A 16,807-nucleotide genomic window follows, 5' to 3' on the forward strand; every position below is an offset into this window, starting at 1 on the left:
GCCCAGCAGGTCGAGGCTGCAGTGGCCGTGAGCATGCCACTGCACTCCAGCCTGGGCGACGGAGTGAGATTCCAACTCAAAAAATAATAATAATAAATAAATAAATAAACAGCAAGGGCTGTGCACAAGGATTCATGCCTGTCATTCCAGCACTTTGGGAGGCCGAGGAGGGAGGATTGCTTGAGCCTACGAGTTCAAACCTGGACAACATGACGAGACCTTGTCTGTACAATAAATCCAAAAATTAGCCGGGCATGATGGTGCATGCCTGTAGTCCCAGCTACTTGGGAGGCTGAAGCAGAAGGATCACTTGTGCCCAGGAAGTCGAGGCTGCAGTGACCCATAATTGTGCCACTGGACTCCAACCTGAGCAACAGAATGAGACCCTGTCTCAAAAATAATAAGTAAATAAATAGAAATGGATGGTTTTCCTAGTCCACTTCATTTTGGTGACAAATGAAACATGGAGAAGAGAAGAAACATGGAGAAGCCTGCTTCCTTTAGAGGGAGGGACAATCACGCTGGACAGTCCCTGGGACACTGGTATCTGGATGCATACAGATGAAAAGTACCTCTAGGAAGAGGGGACACCTCCCAGGTGACCCCACCGACCCATCCCAAGGACTTAAGGGTCCTTTTGCTTTCGTTGGGCCTAGTACGGCCCTTGGAATAAGGGGGTTCTCAGTACGCATTTATTCAACTAATGGATCGATTGGGCTGGAATGCAGGAGCCCCGGGATCAAGGCTGGGGGCTGAGGAGCAGGGGATGGAAAGCAGCCAGGTCCAAGCCCCTTTGGACTGGATTCTTCCGCCGTTGGCTTCACCGTCCCACGGACTTCAAGGGGCTCCAGAGCTCATCCCCCAGGCCTTCTCACGCTGCAATGCCCCGTGGGGCATGTCATCCCAAGGCCACCCCAGCCCTGAGCTCAGTTGTCAGAGGGCACGCTCGTGTTCTTTCTGCCCCAGACCCTTCCCAGGCCTCAACTCTTGGTACATCTGGATGGGCAGCTTCTTTGACATTCTTACGCCTTGGCGGACTGTGGGCTTATGACAGCCTCTGCCTCCCTTCCTGGCCCCACTGTCTTTCCAGCTGCCAAGAGACACACATTGCCCTGCTTTCATCTCTCCCTATAAATCAGCCTCCCCTGGATCCACTGAAGGAAGACAGAGTGAGTGGTTCTAATTCTTGGCCTTTGAGAAGCCTTCCTTGGACTTAGTTTCACATGCTGGCTCGATGGCACTCGTTCCCCCTCTGCAGCCCCAGGATGTTGGCTGCACAACCTGCCACGCTTGCTGGAACCACCATCACACCCCTGAAGCCTGGGATGATAAAGCCGTAAGTTAACACGCCCTGAAGGCTTTGGTATGGGCTTCCCCCGTGTTTGTCAGTAACCATTCTATCTCCCTGATGGTGGAATACAAAGTGAATTAGCAAGGGAAAAGAGATTGTTTAGGAACATGTCAGAAGACACATGGCTACGTCTCCACAAACTGGGAAAGCGAACAGCAAAGCAACTTGTTGGGGCTGAATTGTGCCCCCCAAGTCCCAAAGTCATATGTGGAAGTTCTAACTGTCAGTACTGCAGAAAGTAATTAACTGTATTTAGAGTTGGAAAAGGTGACGAAGTTAAGTTGAGGTCACTAGGGTGGGCCCCAATTCAATGTAACTGGTGTCCTTACAAAAAGACAAAATCTAGACACACACAGGCACAGAGGAGAGAGACCACATGAAGACACAGGGAGAAGACGGCCATCTACAAGCAAAGGAGCGAGGCCTCAGGAGAAACCAGCCATGCCGACACCTTCATCTCAGACTTCTAGCCCCCAGAATCATGAGGCGATATATTTCTGTTGTTTAACCCCCCAGTCTGTGGCACACTGTATGGGGGCCTTAAGAAATAAATATACAACTCACATCTTAGCAGAGTGCAGTAGTTCACACCTGTAGCAATCCCCAAATTTTGGGAGGCCGAGGCAGGACCAGCCGGGGCAATATAGTGAGACCCCATCTCTACAAAAAGCACATGATTTAGCTGGGCATGGTGGCATACATCTGCAGTCCCAGCTACTTGGGAGGCTGAGGTGGAAGGATCACCTGAGCCCAGGAGGTCGAGGCTGTGAGCCATGATTGTCGTGATCATGCCACTACACTCCAGCCTGTGTGACAGAGTGAGACTCCAATTCAAAACAAACAAACAAAGGTCATTTCTTAATTCCAATTCTTTTTTTTTAAGATGGAGTTTTGGTCTTGCTATATTGCCCAGGCTAATCTCAAACTCCTGGGCTCAAGCTTTGGAACTACACGCATGCACCACCACTGAGCCATTTCCTAATTTTGTAGGCACCGCCATAGAATCCTGAAACATCAGGATTTGCAGATCTGAGGTTTATTTTAACCCTCTACATACAAGGTGTTCAATATCCCCCAGGCACCAGCAATTTGTTTCCTTTGTGGGCTGACCCAGTGGCTACAACGTTTCATATGGCAGAGAAATCCGGTTCCTTGAAAGTACAGGTGTTTGGATCTGCACTCTTCTTTGAGGTCTTAATAAGGAACCTAAATGGTTCCACAACACAGCATTCAGAGAGCCCCCACCTCTCCTATTTTATGAGCTAAATACCCTCGGTTCTGTCAACAATTTTCCACATGCTCTGGCTTTGGAAACCTTCATCAGCCTGGTGGCTGCTCTCTAGACACTTTCCTCTTTGTTCATTTGTCAGCTCATTTACTCCTTCTGTGGGTATTTATGGAAGGCCTGCTGGGTTCCAGGCCCCTTGCTAAGCACTGCCAAGACAACGTGAACCACGTAGACAATCGCCGCGCCAGCCAAGCACAGTGATGAGGACATACGGCATGCTGTGGGAATGCACAGCGGTGGTATAAAATCCCAACCTCAAAGATCTGAAACACTTCCACTGAGACCCAAAAGATGAGTCCAATTCAGTTGGATAAAACAGAGGGAGTGGGGTTGTAGAAAAGCGTGTGTGCAGAAGACATAGCAAGTTAGCTTCTCAAATTCTACCTCCAGTTGCTCAGTAGTTGTACAATCTTGTATGAGACATTTAACTTCTCTAAGCCTCAGTTTCTTCATCTGTAAAATGGGTATAAATGATACCAGGTGAAGTGAAGTGTGAACTGCCTAGCCCAGTGCCTGGCACACAGGCCATCACTGTCATTATCATTATTACCATCCGTTGGGAAGACCAGGGACATGAGTGGCTTCCAAGGGCTAAGGCTGTATGCCTCATCTCCCAAGAGCACGGCCAACAGAGAATGGTGGCTATGTCACCCACTGAGGAGTTTAAACCCTCGTGTCTGTCCCCACACACATGCATGCACTGCAGGTGCAGAATAGATGGGCAAGCTGAGGCTAGAATATCCTGGAATTAAAGAAGGGAATGAGGAAGGGAGGGAGAGTTTTGAGAAGGAGAGATAAAGGAAGGCAACAAGAAAAGAAGAGGATATGGCTCAGTCTGTAATTCGAGCATTCTGGGAGTCTGAAGCGAGTAGATTGCCTTAGGCAGCAGGTTTGAGACCCACCTGGGCAACTGGGCGAGTCCCTCTCCACAATCAATCAAAAATTATCCAGGCGTGGTAGCGCACGCCTGTAGTTCCAGCTACTTGGAAAGCTGAGGCGGAAGGATCGCCGGAGCCCAGCAGGTTGAGGCTGCAGTGGCCGGGAGCGTGCCACTGCACTCCAGTACTCCAGCCTGGGTGACAGAGTGAGACTCCGACTCTAAAAAAAAGAAAAGAAAGAAAAAGAAGGGGATAAAGAGAGACCTCATGCCTGTAGCCTGTAATCCCAGAACTTTGGGAGGCTGAGGTGGGAGAATTGCTTGAGGCCAGAAGTTCAAGACCAGACTAGGCAACATAGTAAGACCCCATGGCTACAAAAAAATTCTTAAAAATTAGCTGGGCATGGTGGTGCACACCTGTAGTACCAACTACTGTGAAGACTGAGGAAGAAGACTCGCCTGAGACCAGGAGGTCAAGATTGCAGTGAGCCATGATCATGTCACTGCCCTTCAGCCTAGGCAACAGAGTGAGACCGTGATGCAAAAAAAAAAAAAAAAAAGAGTTTAATATAGAAAAGAAGGGGAGAAAGGATCTGTAGGAGAAAAAAAAAATCAAGTTACTTCTTTATTGGCTAAAAAAGCTTTCAACTTTGTGGCTTATTGGAAGTCAGATAATGTGCTTTTTTGGGGGTTCTCCCAGCATTAATCACAAGATAGGAATGAAGAATTCCTACAGTTTATAAAAAAATGATTGATAACAGAGAGGTTGGTTTCTACATTAAGCAGAGTGTAGGCACGAAGGATGCATTTAATGGGGAACAGCACATCTGTGCGCACGGCGGCCATGACAGTCCCTCCATGGGGTCCACATTTACAACTGTCACTGTGCTGCCGAGGACGCAGGGCAGCTGAGTGCTAATGGAGGGGGCTTACTTCAAAGGGTTTTATTCTTTCAAATGCCTTGCTATATTTAAAACAACGTGATAAGCTCTGTTCATCAATCTTCATCTGTATAATCAGTTCTGATGATAAAGACACATGCCGGCTCCTTGGCTCTTTAGATGGGGGTTGCTAACTGCTGTGCTGAAAGAGGCTAGCTCCTATGGGCTTGAGGCCCACCTCTTGCCAACTCCCTCTGGGCTAGGAAAACACTAGCAGCTTATTTTCTAAGTTCAGAAGGGGTGGGCCCAGACGTTAGTTTATTCTCAGCAGCTGCAATCTTCGCTGCAGATGTTACTCATCTTGAATTGTCTTTCTGGCTCACACACACATCAGCTCCTCCTAAGATCTTCCCCTCCTGCCCATTCCCACACCAGCGTGCAGATTTCTCTTCGGCAGTGATTCTCAAACTGAGGTCTCCAGAAATGCAGCTTCTCAGGTCCCTCCCTGACCTGCCCAATTAGACACTTTGGGCACAGGGCCCAGGAATCTGGGTTTTAACAAGACTTCCGGGAGCTTCTGAGACACAAAACCCAGCCATGCTCCATGGCCTGATTCTACCACCCACCCTTCTGTCCCAAACTTTTCCCTCGCCAGGCACAGTGGCTCATGCCTGAAATCCCAACACATCTGCAGGCCGAGGTGGGAGGATTGCTTGGGCCCAGGAGTTTGAGACCAGCCTAGGCAACATAGCAAGATCTCATCTCTACAAAAATTAAAAAGATAACCAGGTCTAGTGGCACATGCCTGTAGTTCCAGCTACTCGGGAGGCTGAGGCAGGAGGATCACCTGAGCCCAGGAAGTCGAGGCTGCGGTACACTGTGATCATGCCACTGCACTCCAGCCCGAGAGACAGAAAGAGAACTTACCTCAAAACACACACACACACACACACACACACACACACACACACACACACACACACACTCGCTTAACCTTGCTGAGCCTCAGCTCCTTGTCTGAAATGGGATATACCAACAATCACCTTGTACTGGTTTTTCTTTTTTTTTTGGCCCATGGATTAAGTGAGATAGCATGTCCCTACTCATAGCTGGGGCTCAGTAAATGAGAGTTCCCTCTATAGGTGCCACAAGAAATGAAAAATATGCAGTCTCTGTCTTCGAGGGATTTAGTCTAGCGGCAAAAATGAGACAAGTACAGAAATAACTAAAATGTGAATCCCTCTGCGGTAGGTTCCACTATTACCCCTGGAACGTAAGGTAGACAGGGTAGGCACCTTGGCAGAGACCCTACAATATGTGTGGCCCATTGAGGGAGAGTCTTGCCTGACTAGGAGAGGGAGGAGGCTGAGAATGTGTCTTGACAGAGGAAAGACGTTCCAGGTGGAAGGAAGAAGATGAACAAAGCTCAGGGAAGGACTCAGCCTGTAATCCCAGCACTTTGGGAGACTGAGGTGAAGGGCTCAGCCTGTAATCCCAGCACTTTGGGAGACCGCGGCGAAGGGTTGCCTGAGCCCACGGGTTCGAGAATAGCCTGGGCAACTTGGCGAGACCTTGTTTCTGCAATAAATCAAAAATTAGCCAGGCGTGGTAGCCCACACCTGTGGTTCCAGCTACTTGGAAAGTTGAGGCAGAAAGATCACTGGAGCCCAGCAGGTCCATGCTTGGGTGGCTGTGAGCATGCCACTACGCTCCAGACTGGGCCATGGAGTGAGACTCCTGCTTCTAGAACCTACTGCCATATTGCCACAAAATGCTTTCTTAAAACACAAAGGTAAATTCTGAGGGAGTAGTGTTGATCCCAGGAGAAATCTATAATAGGGAAAGAAAATGGTCTCAAGGTTAGTTAGAAATAAAATGAGCTAGGTTGGTAAATTTAGAAAAGCATGCATATGTCAACAAGACCTTGTAAAAGAGACTAGCCAAATTAAAACTACAGTGAGGTATCATCTTACACCTGTCAGAATGGCTATTATTAAAAAGTCAAGCCGGGCTCGGTGGCTCAGCCTGTAATCCCGCGCCTTTGGGAGGTTGAGGTGAGTGGATTGCCTGAGCCCGCGGGTTCGAGACCCGCCTGGGCAGCGAGACCTCATCTCTACAGTAAATCAAAAAATCAGCCGGGCGTGGTGGTGCATGCCTGTAATTCCGGCTACTCGGAAGGCTGAGGCGGAAGGATCGCCGGAGCCCAGCAGGTCGAGGCTGCAGTGGCCAGGAGCGGCCACTGCACTCCAGTCTGGACAACCGAGTGAGACTCCAACTCAAAAAAAAAAGTCAAAAAACAACAGATGTTGGTGAGGATATGGAGAAAGGGAACGTTTATACCCTGTAAGTGGGAACATAAATTAGTACAACCTCTCCAGAAAACAGTATGGAGATTTCCCCAAGAACTAAAAATAGAACACACACACACACACACACACACACACACACACACACACACACACGAGGGAGACCCCAAAAAACCCAGAATTTATCTTTGGAGGCAGGCACCTTGTAATACAGACTTCTCCCACTAGGTAAGTGTTCTAGGACCCATCAGCATCAGTGGCCCAGGTAACATTGCTGTGAGAAGCTGCCTTGTAGGAGAAACATCCTGAGTTGTAGCAGAAGGGGTTATTGGTTCTTCACTATGACAACACACCTGCCCAGACCGCATTATGTTCAGCAGTTTTTGACTAAAACAGCATGACCCCTCCCTATTCACCCGATCTTGCCCCTAGTGGCTGTTTTATGTTTCCCCAGATGAAAAAAGTCCTCAAAGGGAAACGTTTTGCTGACGTGGAAGAGGTGAAACAAAAAACAGCAGAAGTACTGAAAAACACCAACTTGATGCGTTCAAAAACTGTTTTGAGCAGTGGAAAAAGCATCTTGATAGGTGTATTGCATCAAACAGAGAGTACTTTTAAGGTGACTGAAGTTTAAACATGTAAGAATACATAATTTTCTTATAAATAAATTTCATTTTGGGGGTCCACCAAAAATGAAGGATGGTGAGGTGTGGGAGTAAAGTCATTTTGGTCAAAAACTGCTGAACACTCAGCGCAATGTGAACAGGTGCATTGTTATGGTGGAAGAACCAGTCACCTGTTTGCCGCAACTCAGGATGTTTCTTCCACAATGCAATCTCTCACAACAACTGATGGTACACTGATGCCAATGGGTTCCTAGAATACTTTCCTACCAGGGGAAGCCTGTACGACAAGGGACCCACCCTCATACAAACACACACACACACACACACACACACACACACACACACACACACACACGCACGCACCATGAAATGCTGTGCAGCCACAAAAAAAAAAAGAATCAAATCCGGCTTTTGCAGCAACATGGATGGAACTGGAGGCCATCATCCTAAGTGAAATAACTCAGAAACAGAAAATCAAATACTGCATATTCTCACTTATATGTGGGAGCTGAACAATGGGTGCTCATGGACATAAAGATGGATATAATAGATGCTGGGAGCCCTAAAAGGTGGGAGGGTGGGAAGGGAATGAGGGACGAGGAATTACCTATCGGGTACAATGTACACTATTTGGGTGGTTGTTATACCAAAAGCCCAAACTTCACCACTATGCAATATTCCATGTAACAAAAATCCCTAAATCTATAAAAATTAAAATGGAAAAAAAAGAGACAATTCCAGTAGGGAGTCAAGAATAAATATCATGGGAGCTTGGGCAAGGAGGGCTAAGGTTTCTGAAAGGTTGCTATGCCCCACTGGTTGCCCTGGAGACACATCCAGCCCATAGGACAATGATGTAACTAAGACAAAAAATGTGCACAAATAAAGCAGGCAGTAACTAAGGGTGGGCAAACTATCTCCCAGTTAGCACCCTCTTGAGGAGGGCCAAGGGAGCAGTTTGGAAGGGGATGGGTGCCACTGATAAAGGATGGGCCAAGGGGGAGAATCTGAAAGGTTCTGGGCACAGCACAGCCCTCTGCTCAGACTCTCCCTGCTCATGTCATCACCTTGAAGGGCTTTGGACTGGAGCACATGCTCATTCATTCTCCTGTTGGCCTGGAAGCTCTGGCTCAGGGTTGCAGACCGCTAGGTAGATTACTAGTTAGATCCCTGCTCTTCGCCACAACCCAGGAAGATCACGTCTGTCCAGAGAGTCCAGTGGGTACAAAGTCAAAGTGACCCCCAATGTTGCCTGCTTAAAGTCCTCCATGAATCTGGGAGAACTTTAAGTAGGCTCACACCTGTAATCACACCTGTAATCCCAGCACTTTGGGAGGTGGAGGCAAGAGGATTGCCTGAACCCAGGGGTTTGAGACCAGCCTGCGTAACATGGAGAGACCTCATATCTACAATAAATTAAAATTAGCCAGGTGTGGTGGCGTGTGCCTGTGGTTCCAGCTACCTGGAAGGCTGAGGTGGAAGGATCACCTGAACCCAGCAGGTTGAGGCTGCGGTGGCCATGAGTGTGCCACTGCACTCCAGCCTGGGTGACAGAGTGAGACTCTGAGTAAAAAAAAAAAAAAAGTCCGGCATGAGCTCCCACCCTTGCAAAATGAAGCTCCAACTTGTCATTGGAGCCCACAAGGTCCTAGATGATGGGTATCCATCTCTTCCTGGTTTATCTCCAGCTCATACCACCAGTGCCACGTCCAAGTCCCACCTCACTCCGTCCTCACTCCTCTGCTGCTCACTCATCCCGTGGGGTTCTGCATGATCATGACCTTCACTGTGAGCAAGTCCCTTAAACCAGCCATTTTCTTTTTTTTGAATGAGAGTCTTACTCTGTCACCCAGACTGGAGTGCAGTGGCCACTCCCGGCCACTGCAGCCTCGACCTGCTGGGCTCCAGCGATCCTTCCGCCTCAGCCTTCCAAGTAGCTGGAACTACAGGTGCACGCTACTATGCCCGGCTAATTTTTTTGATTTATTGTGGAGATGAGGGCTCGCCAAGTTGCCCAGGCGGGTCTCGAACCCGCGGACTCAGGCAATTCACTTACCTCGGCCTCCCAAAGTGCTGGGATTATAGGCTGAGCCACCAAACCTGGCCAAACCAGCCATTTTCAAGGTGTGGTTTGGGGAATACTTTCAGGGATACATGAGCTCAGGACTCTTTTCTTAATAACACTAGTGTTTGCCTTTTATACTCTCATCTCCCATGAATGTATAAAAAGTTGACTTGGATGGTTTTAGATTCCATATTGCAACTAGACTTTTAAAAACTACCAAGTTTTTGTCAAATTTTGGTGAGGTATTAAAGTATCAAAGAAAAATATCCACAGTTATATGAAAAGATGATTAAAATACTTTTCCTTTTTCCAACTACATATCTGTATGAGGCAATATTTTTACGTAATTTAATCAAAACAACATTTTGTGACAGACTGAATGAGAACTGAGAGTCCAGTTGTCTTCTGTTAAGCCAGACATTAAGCAGAATTGCAAAAATGTAAAGCAACATCACTCTTCTCACCAATTTTATTATTTAGGAATTGTAGTTTTTTATACATATAGTTTGTTAACAAGTGCTGGGTTTACTACTGAACTTAGTCATTGATTGATTTCTTTAAAAAGTTCTCCACTTTAACTTCTGATCTAGTAAATATCAAAGGATCTAACCCACATAGAGTAAAGCTCTTTGGGGGTCCTTAAGAATGTTTGAGTATAAAAGGAGGGGTCCTGTGACCAAAAGACTTGAGAACCACTGTCTTACACCAAGCTCACTCAGCCGGCAGAGTTGAACTGTAACTTAGCTATGTCACTACTATTACACACTGATTCTACCAAAGTAGCAATTTTTTTTTCTGACTTGGGGTCTTGCTCTGTTGCCCAGGCTGAAATGCAGTGGCACAATCATGGCTTATCGCAGCCTCGACCTCCTGGACTCAGGCAATCCTTCTACCTCAGTCTCCTGGGTAGCTGGGACTACAGGTGGATGCCGCCTCACCTGGCTAATTTTTTGTAGAGATGAGGTCTTGCTATGTTGTCTAGGCTGCTCTCAAACACCTGGGCTCAAGCAATCCTCTTTGCCTCAGCCTCCCAAAATGCTGGGATTATGCCAAGTATGAGCCACCACACGTGGCCTATATTAGTGATCTTTTCACATATCTGTCTCTTCCATTACTCTATGCACCTTCTGCTGGTGCCTATTCATCTTCAACACTACCCTCCTCTGCCCCCACCAGCGTCTGGCACAGAGTAGAAATTCCAGATAAAATGAATGAGGTAAGAGATAAGCCCATGTGGACAACATCACAGGCTGCCAAGTAAGTGGCCCACTGATATTCACAAGATGGGTAGATGAATACACGCATTATCTTTTTTAACTGACTCAAGTTGTTATTGAGATGCTGACCTGAATTTAGACATAAAATATAAACATTTCAAGAAAACATAAGATGCAAACAAAAATTTAACCTATGAAGTAATTCTGCGGTTTCTGCTCTGTTAACCTTTCAGACACATGCTTGCAAGAAAATAACCAGTAAAACACAACAGGCTTGTGGATGCCATAAATGCAGCCAAAATGGTTTGCCACAGAAAAAGTGAAACGTGGACTGGGCAATGTTCTTAACAAAAATGCCGAAAAGCCAAGAGAGAAAACACACATAAAACACAAGACACCACCAGACACGGTGGCTCATGATTGTAATCCCAACACTTTGGTAGGCCAAGGTGAGAGGATTGCCTGAACCCAAGAATTAGAGACCAACCTGGGCAACTTGACAAGACCTTGTCTCTACAATAAATAAAAAGTTAGCCAGGTGTGGTGACACAAACCTGTAGTCCCAGTTACTTGGAAGGCTGAGGCAGAAGGATCACCTGAGCCCAGCAGGTCAAGGCTGCAATAGCTGTGAGCATGCCACTGCACTCCAGCCTGGGTGACAGAGTGAGACTCTAACGTAAAAAAACAAAAAAGAAAACCATATTGTAAAAATGAAGAGAAAGTCACATGGTCAAACAAGAACTACCCATGAACATGCTTTTCCGTCTTTGCTCCCTGTCAAGGTAAGACCAAAAGCAGACTACACTTGAGAATCCAGGCCAAAGTTGTAGTGTTTGCCTTCCTCACGTGTCTTCCTTGAGTGTCTGCCTCACTCAAGCATGTTCACAAACCAAGCAGCCTCCAGAACATCTGGGAGGGGCCACCGCACGGCTGGTGGAGTAGAAACATGCATGCCCACTTCCAGTCCTGGGGTAGGGGAGACAGGCATGTTCCATCTTTTTTGTTCCTAACACATTCTCTAGCAAAATGAGAAAAAGGAATCAATGTTGGATGCCAGCTTGATGCCTTTGGCAGATTGAGCTTCTACCACTTCAGAGCCTGACCTTAGGGGCAGTAAGGTCAGGTACGTGGTGTGTGTGTGTGTGTGTGTGTGTGTGTGTGTGTGTGTGTGTGTATGACAGAGAGAGAGAGAGAGAGAGAGAGAGAGAGAGAGAGAGAGAGAGAGAGGAGAGAGGAGAGAGATTTGGAGCCAAGAGAAGTATGATTTTCCAGTTAAGTATGGGGTAGCTCATCCTGAGACCAGCTCCATCAAAAAACCCAACTGTGGGCTGGGCATGGTGGTCACACCTGTAACATCAGCACTTAGGGAAGCTGGGACAGGAGGATCGCTTGAGCCCAGAAGTTCAAGACCAGCCTGGGCAACATAGTGAGATCACTACAAAAAATAAAAAAACTTAGCCAGGTGTCATGGTGCACACCTGTGGTCCCAGCTACTCAGGAGGCTGACACAGAAGGCTCACCTGAGCCCAAAAGGTTGAGGCTGCGGAGAGCCGTGATTGTGCCACTAAACTCCAGCCTGGGTGACAGAATGAAACCCTGACTCAAAGAAAAAAACAAAAAAAAAACACAACTGTGCAATCACTGCTGGTGATCCAGAAACCAGGCATTTTCAGTTCTATATATAGATATATTTATCATCTTGACATTTGTTTTAAAAAACCCTCTAATGAACACACTAAACATCTCCCAGTCCTTTTCACATGGTTACATCACTATGGAAACGGACTGTCAGGAACCTGAAACCATGGAAGACCCAATATCACTGGGTCATCATTTAGTCATTATCCGTAAAGATTCTGACATCTCAAAACAGGGCTCTTCAAATTCCTTTGGTCCCTGATTGTAATTGTGGATGCTGAGGCTGGCAGGTGACTGGGCAGGTCTCTCAGTAGCCTTCATGGGGGGAAGGTTCTAACAGCTGGCAAACATGATATAAAGGTAAAATATAGTTTCAGAGAATATCACAGAATGATAGCAGTGGTAAAGCTTCACTTACTACCGACCTACAATTTACATATATTCAACTTACATTTAGTCCTCACAATAATATCCCAACGTTGGCATGAACATTCCCATTTTATAGATGAGGAAATTGAACCTCAGAGAGATTACATCACCTAAGTGTACACATACAAGTAGAAGAGGTGGGACTCGAACCCAGATCCATGCCAAAACCCATTCTCTTTCCACTGACCAACCTTCCTAACATGTCCACACGCCAGGCTCATCAAAGCCCTTGTTTAGACCCAGCTGCTTTGCCTGTATTCGTAGGTTCTCATGACATTTCCTCTGTCTCAGAATTATTTTCAAAAGGAAAAATTTGCCTGAAGAAACCATGTTCATCGGACTGGAATAGGCCCCTGACGCTTTCCATTCCTGATATCTTGACTCAGCCTGAAAGGTCCCCACCTCTCTTCTGTGCCTCCTCTTCCCTGTCACCATGCAGGGAAACATTGTTAACAGATCTAGCAGGGCAAAGCCAATAAAAAATCATCAAAACACCTTTACCCAGAGAAGTCCAATGAGGGCCTTTGCAGATGAGAAACTCTGCTTTGCACAGTGGAGAAAAGTCATGAACCCCAGATGGAACCAAAGCCTTCAAAACAGAAGAGGTTTCATTTTGTTTTGAAAACCCCTGTGCAACCAGATCCTCAACTCCACGTGCACTCATTGCCAATGAGATTCGAGGGCCCAGGGTTAGGACAGCTTCCCCCAGGGATGCCAGTCCCCTGTCCCAAGCCCTCCCCTCGCCAAACCCGCCTGCCGGCTTCTGTAGGTGGGACCCATCACTCACCCAGCAGGGCTGTCTGCGGGTGGGTCCGAGTGTGTCTGTCTCTAGAGTTGGCCCTGGCACGAACCCGTTCCCAGGCCTCAGCAGGGAGGACGAGGATCTGTCCGAGGATCAGCAGCAAGCAGCCCACAAGCATCTTTTCCATCTTCAAGACGAGGAAGAGGAGAGAGGCTGTCACAAACACAACACAAGAAGGGGCATGGTGAGATTTCTGGGTCTCCCTGAACTTTGGGGACTGCAGACCCATCACCCTTTCAGGGTTCAAACAGGCCACTTGTACTTAAAATGCCATTTGTGTGTTTGGCCCTTAAGAGGTTAAATAACCTTGTTGGTAGGCTCTTCTTGGATACTCCAAGCAAGGCATGCATAGTTGGAATTTTTCATTACTAAAAGATTCAATGGAAAACTTGAGAAAAATCTATCCTGATGTTTCTTATCAGTGAAGTGTATTACCAATTATCCATAGTCACATTTTATATCTTGGATTTAAACAAGAAAAAAATGATGTCTGAGAATTTCAAGTGGCAATATTCTTTCAGTCTAATAATAGCAGATGACAGACATTGATACATATCAATTTCCCCAAATTTAATGTCTAACTGACATAAGGCAGCATCATATAGCCAACTTCCCTTTCCTGCCTCCCAGTCTCCCAGCTTCCCTGTCTCCCATATACATTTTTTTTTTTTTTTAGTTGGAGTCTCACTCTGTCACCCAGGCTGGAGTGCAGTGGCACACTCACGACCACCCCAGTGTCTGCTTGCTGGGCTCCGGCAATCCTTCCACCTCAGCCTTCCAAGTAGCCAGAACTGCGTTTCCATGCCCGGCTACTTTTTGATTTATTGTAGAGATGAGGTCTTGCCAAGTTGCCCAGGCTGGTCTTGAACCCACGGGCTCAGGCAATCCACTCAACATCCCAAAGTGCTGGGATTACAGGCTGAGCTATCGAGCCCTGCCTCCCACACACAGTGGCTCACACGGGTAATCCCAACACTTTGGGAAGCCAAGGCAGCAGGGCTGCTTGAGCCCAAGAGTACAAGACCAGCCTGAACAACATATAACATAGCAAAACCTCATCTCTACAAAAAAAAAAAAAAAAAGCAAAGCTGGGTTTTATGGTACACACCTGTTGTCTCAGCTTCTTGGGAGGATGAGGTGTAAGGATGGATCACCTGAGCCCAGGAGGTCAAGACTGCAGTGAGCTGTGATTGTGCCACTGCACTCTAGTGTGGGTGTCAGAGTGAGACCCTGACTCCAAAAAAAGAGGAGGCTGGCACAATGGTTAAGGGCTTGGACTATGGTGCTAGACTGACTGAGTCCATGTGCCCAGGTGCTACTCTAAATGTTTTACCTGGATGAACGCACTCAACTACCTAATATTATTCCCATAAGGTTCCGGAGGGTTCAGTGGCTTGCGCATGTAGCAAGTGTCAGAGTCAGGATTCAAACCCAGGGTGAGCAGGCCAATGTTCCAATGCATTGATCAGCAGAAAACTCAACGAGCTGAAAGGCAAACTCCCAGAAACTAATTCATGAAAGGCCTAGCTGTTTCACTGTCAGAGACAGGGCAGGGGTGGAGCAGGGACCATTTCCCAAAACTTGAAAAAAAGCAACCTTCAGTCAGTCATTCAGTGAACTGTCTGGTGAGCAAATTTCTTTCAAGAATTGACCTGGAAATGAACCCAGGCCTGTTGACCTCCAGCATCCACAGTTTTTCACACTCACTGTATTGAATCTGCTGTTTTTTTAAAACTATGTATTAAAATTACATTAAACATAGTGAATGTTTATTCAGCACTCACTATGTGCTGGGCACTGAACCAAGTGCTTTAAATGTATTAAGTGATTTCATTTTTATAGTAACTCAGAGAAGGTCAGTAACTTGCCCAAGGTTATGTGTTTCATAAAGAGGAAGCTCAGGAATCCATGTGCTCATTACAGATAACCATACCAAGCCCCCTTTTTAAGCAGTGCAACTCTTCACTAATTGGACTGGGCCCTCTTCATAACTTTAACTCAGAGATTCCTTCTGATAAAACAGAATACCTTGCCTCTTTCTCTAATTATTTTTTGTTCTTTCTATTTCTTTCTTTCCTTTTCTTTCTTTCTTTTTTTTTTTAGAGACAGGGTCTCACTCTGTCATCCAAGCTGGAGTGCCAAGGCACAATCACAGCTCACAGCGGCCTCAAACTCCTGGACTCAGGTGATTCCCTGCCTCGGCCTCCTAAATTTAGCTGGGACTACAGGCGTGTGACACCACACCTGACTAATGTTTTGATTTTTTTGGAGAGATATGGTCTCATTATGTTGCCTAGGCTAGCCCTGAACTCCTGGGCTCAAGCAGTCCTCACACTTCAGCCTCCCAAAGTGCTGGGATTACAGGCATGATCCACTACACCTGGCCATTTCTCTAATCTTAAGCCTAATATCTACTTTCAAGCTTCCTTGCTTGCTATTTATTTATTTTTATTGTATTGTATTGTATTTTTTAAATACAAGGCCTTGCTCTCTTGCTCAGACTAGAGTGCAGTGGCACAATCATAACTTCACTGTAACCTTGAACTCCTGGGCTCAAGCAATCCTCCTGCCTCAGCCTCCTGAGTGGTTGTGACCACAGGATTTTATGCACTATTAGTGTGTTACATAGTTTATATGTGATTTGTGATTTTATTGCTATTCCCCTTCCTCCAAACTGAGCAGATTGCAAAGTCCATGTTTATTTGTTTCAAAATGTATACAAATGCTCTCAAGATCTACTTCCACTTTGACACATTTTCACTTGAATGAACACTTAGAATAGATGTGGTGGAAGATGACCATTTCCAAAAGCCAAACACCACTGCATGTGGTTTGTGTTCATTGTGGATTTCAAGAGGTGTTTGTGTTTTCAAGTCGCCATGGCTAACCAAAAGGCATTGAGGAGAGGTAGTCAAAACTAAACAAAACTAAATACTTGTAGCTGCCTAATCCCAGATAGGCTACTTACCCTCTCTCAGCCTGAGTTTTCTCATCTTTAAATTGGGGATTACAATAGACCAAGTTGTACTGTTTAAATCAGTTCATATATAATATACAGCACTTAAAATACTGCCTGGCACATAGTAAACGCTGAATAAATGTTAGCTATTTGTTATTATTATTGTCATCACGCTGCAATCAAACCAATCAACAGAAAGTATACATTGCTAATTTTGTCAAAGTTATTAAATTGACTTGTATGTATACTTATGAATATTACTATAATAACACAATGACATGCCTATAACTTTTAAATATAGATTAATATTTGAAAGCATTTACAACTTTTTTTTGTCAAAATGTAGTGGTATGGCAAGACATAGACTG

The 16,807-nt window shown here is 46.1% G+C and overlaps 1 protein-coding gene across 3 annotated transcripts in view; it reads right to left on the reverse strand.

The window, feature by feature from the left end:
- The window catches only part of MATN2 (matrilin 2), a 144,500-nt gene extending 130,719 nt beyond the window's left edge, over positions 1-13,781 (reverse strand). For all 3 annotated transcript variants that reach the window (XM_021712129.1, XM_008057660.2, XM_008057661.2), the window contains exon 1: positions 13,466-13,781. In XM_021712129.1, the coding sequence (XP_021567804.1) occupies positions 13,466-13,709 (244 nt within the window). In that variant the 5' untranslated portion in view covers positions 13,710-13,781. The remainder of the gene's footprint in view (positions 1-13,465) is intronic.
- Positions 13,782-16,807: the final 3,026 nt, after the last annotated feature.

Source organism: Carlito syrichta, unplaced genomic scaffold (genome assembly GCF_000164805.1).
Source record: "Carlito syrichta isolate Samal-C Ts95f unplaced genomic scaffold, Tarsius_syrichta-2.0.1 Scaffold303102, whole genome shotgun sequence".
NCBI classification, from domain to species: Eukaryota; Metazoa; Chordata; class Mammalia; order Primates; family Tarsiidae; genus Carlito; species Carlito syrichta.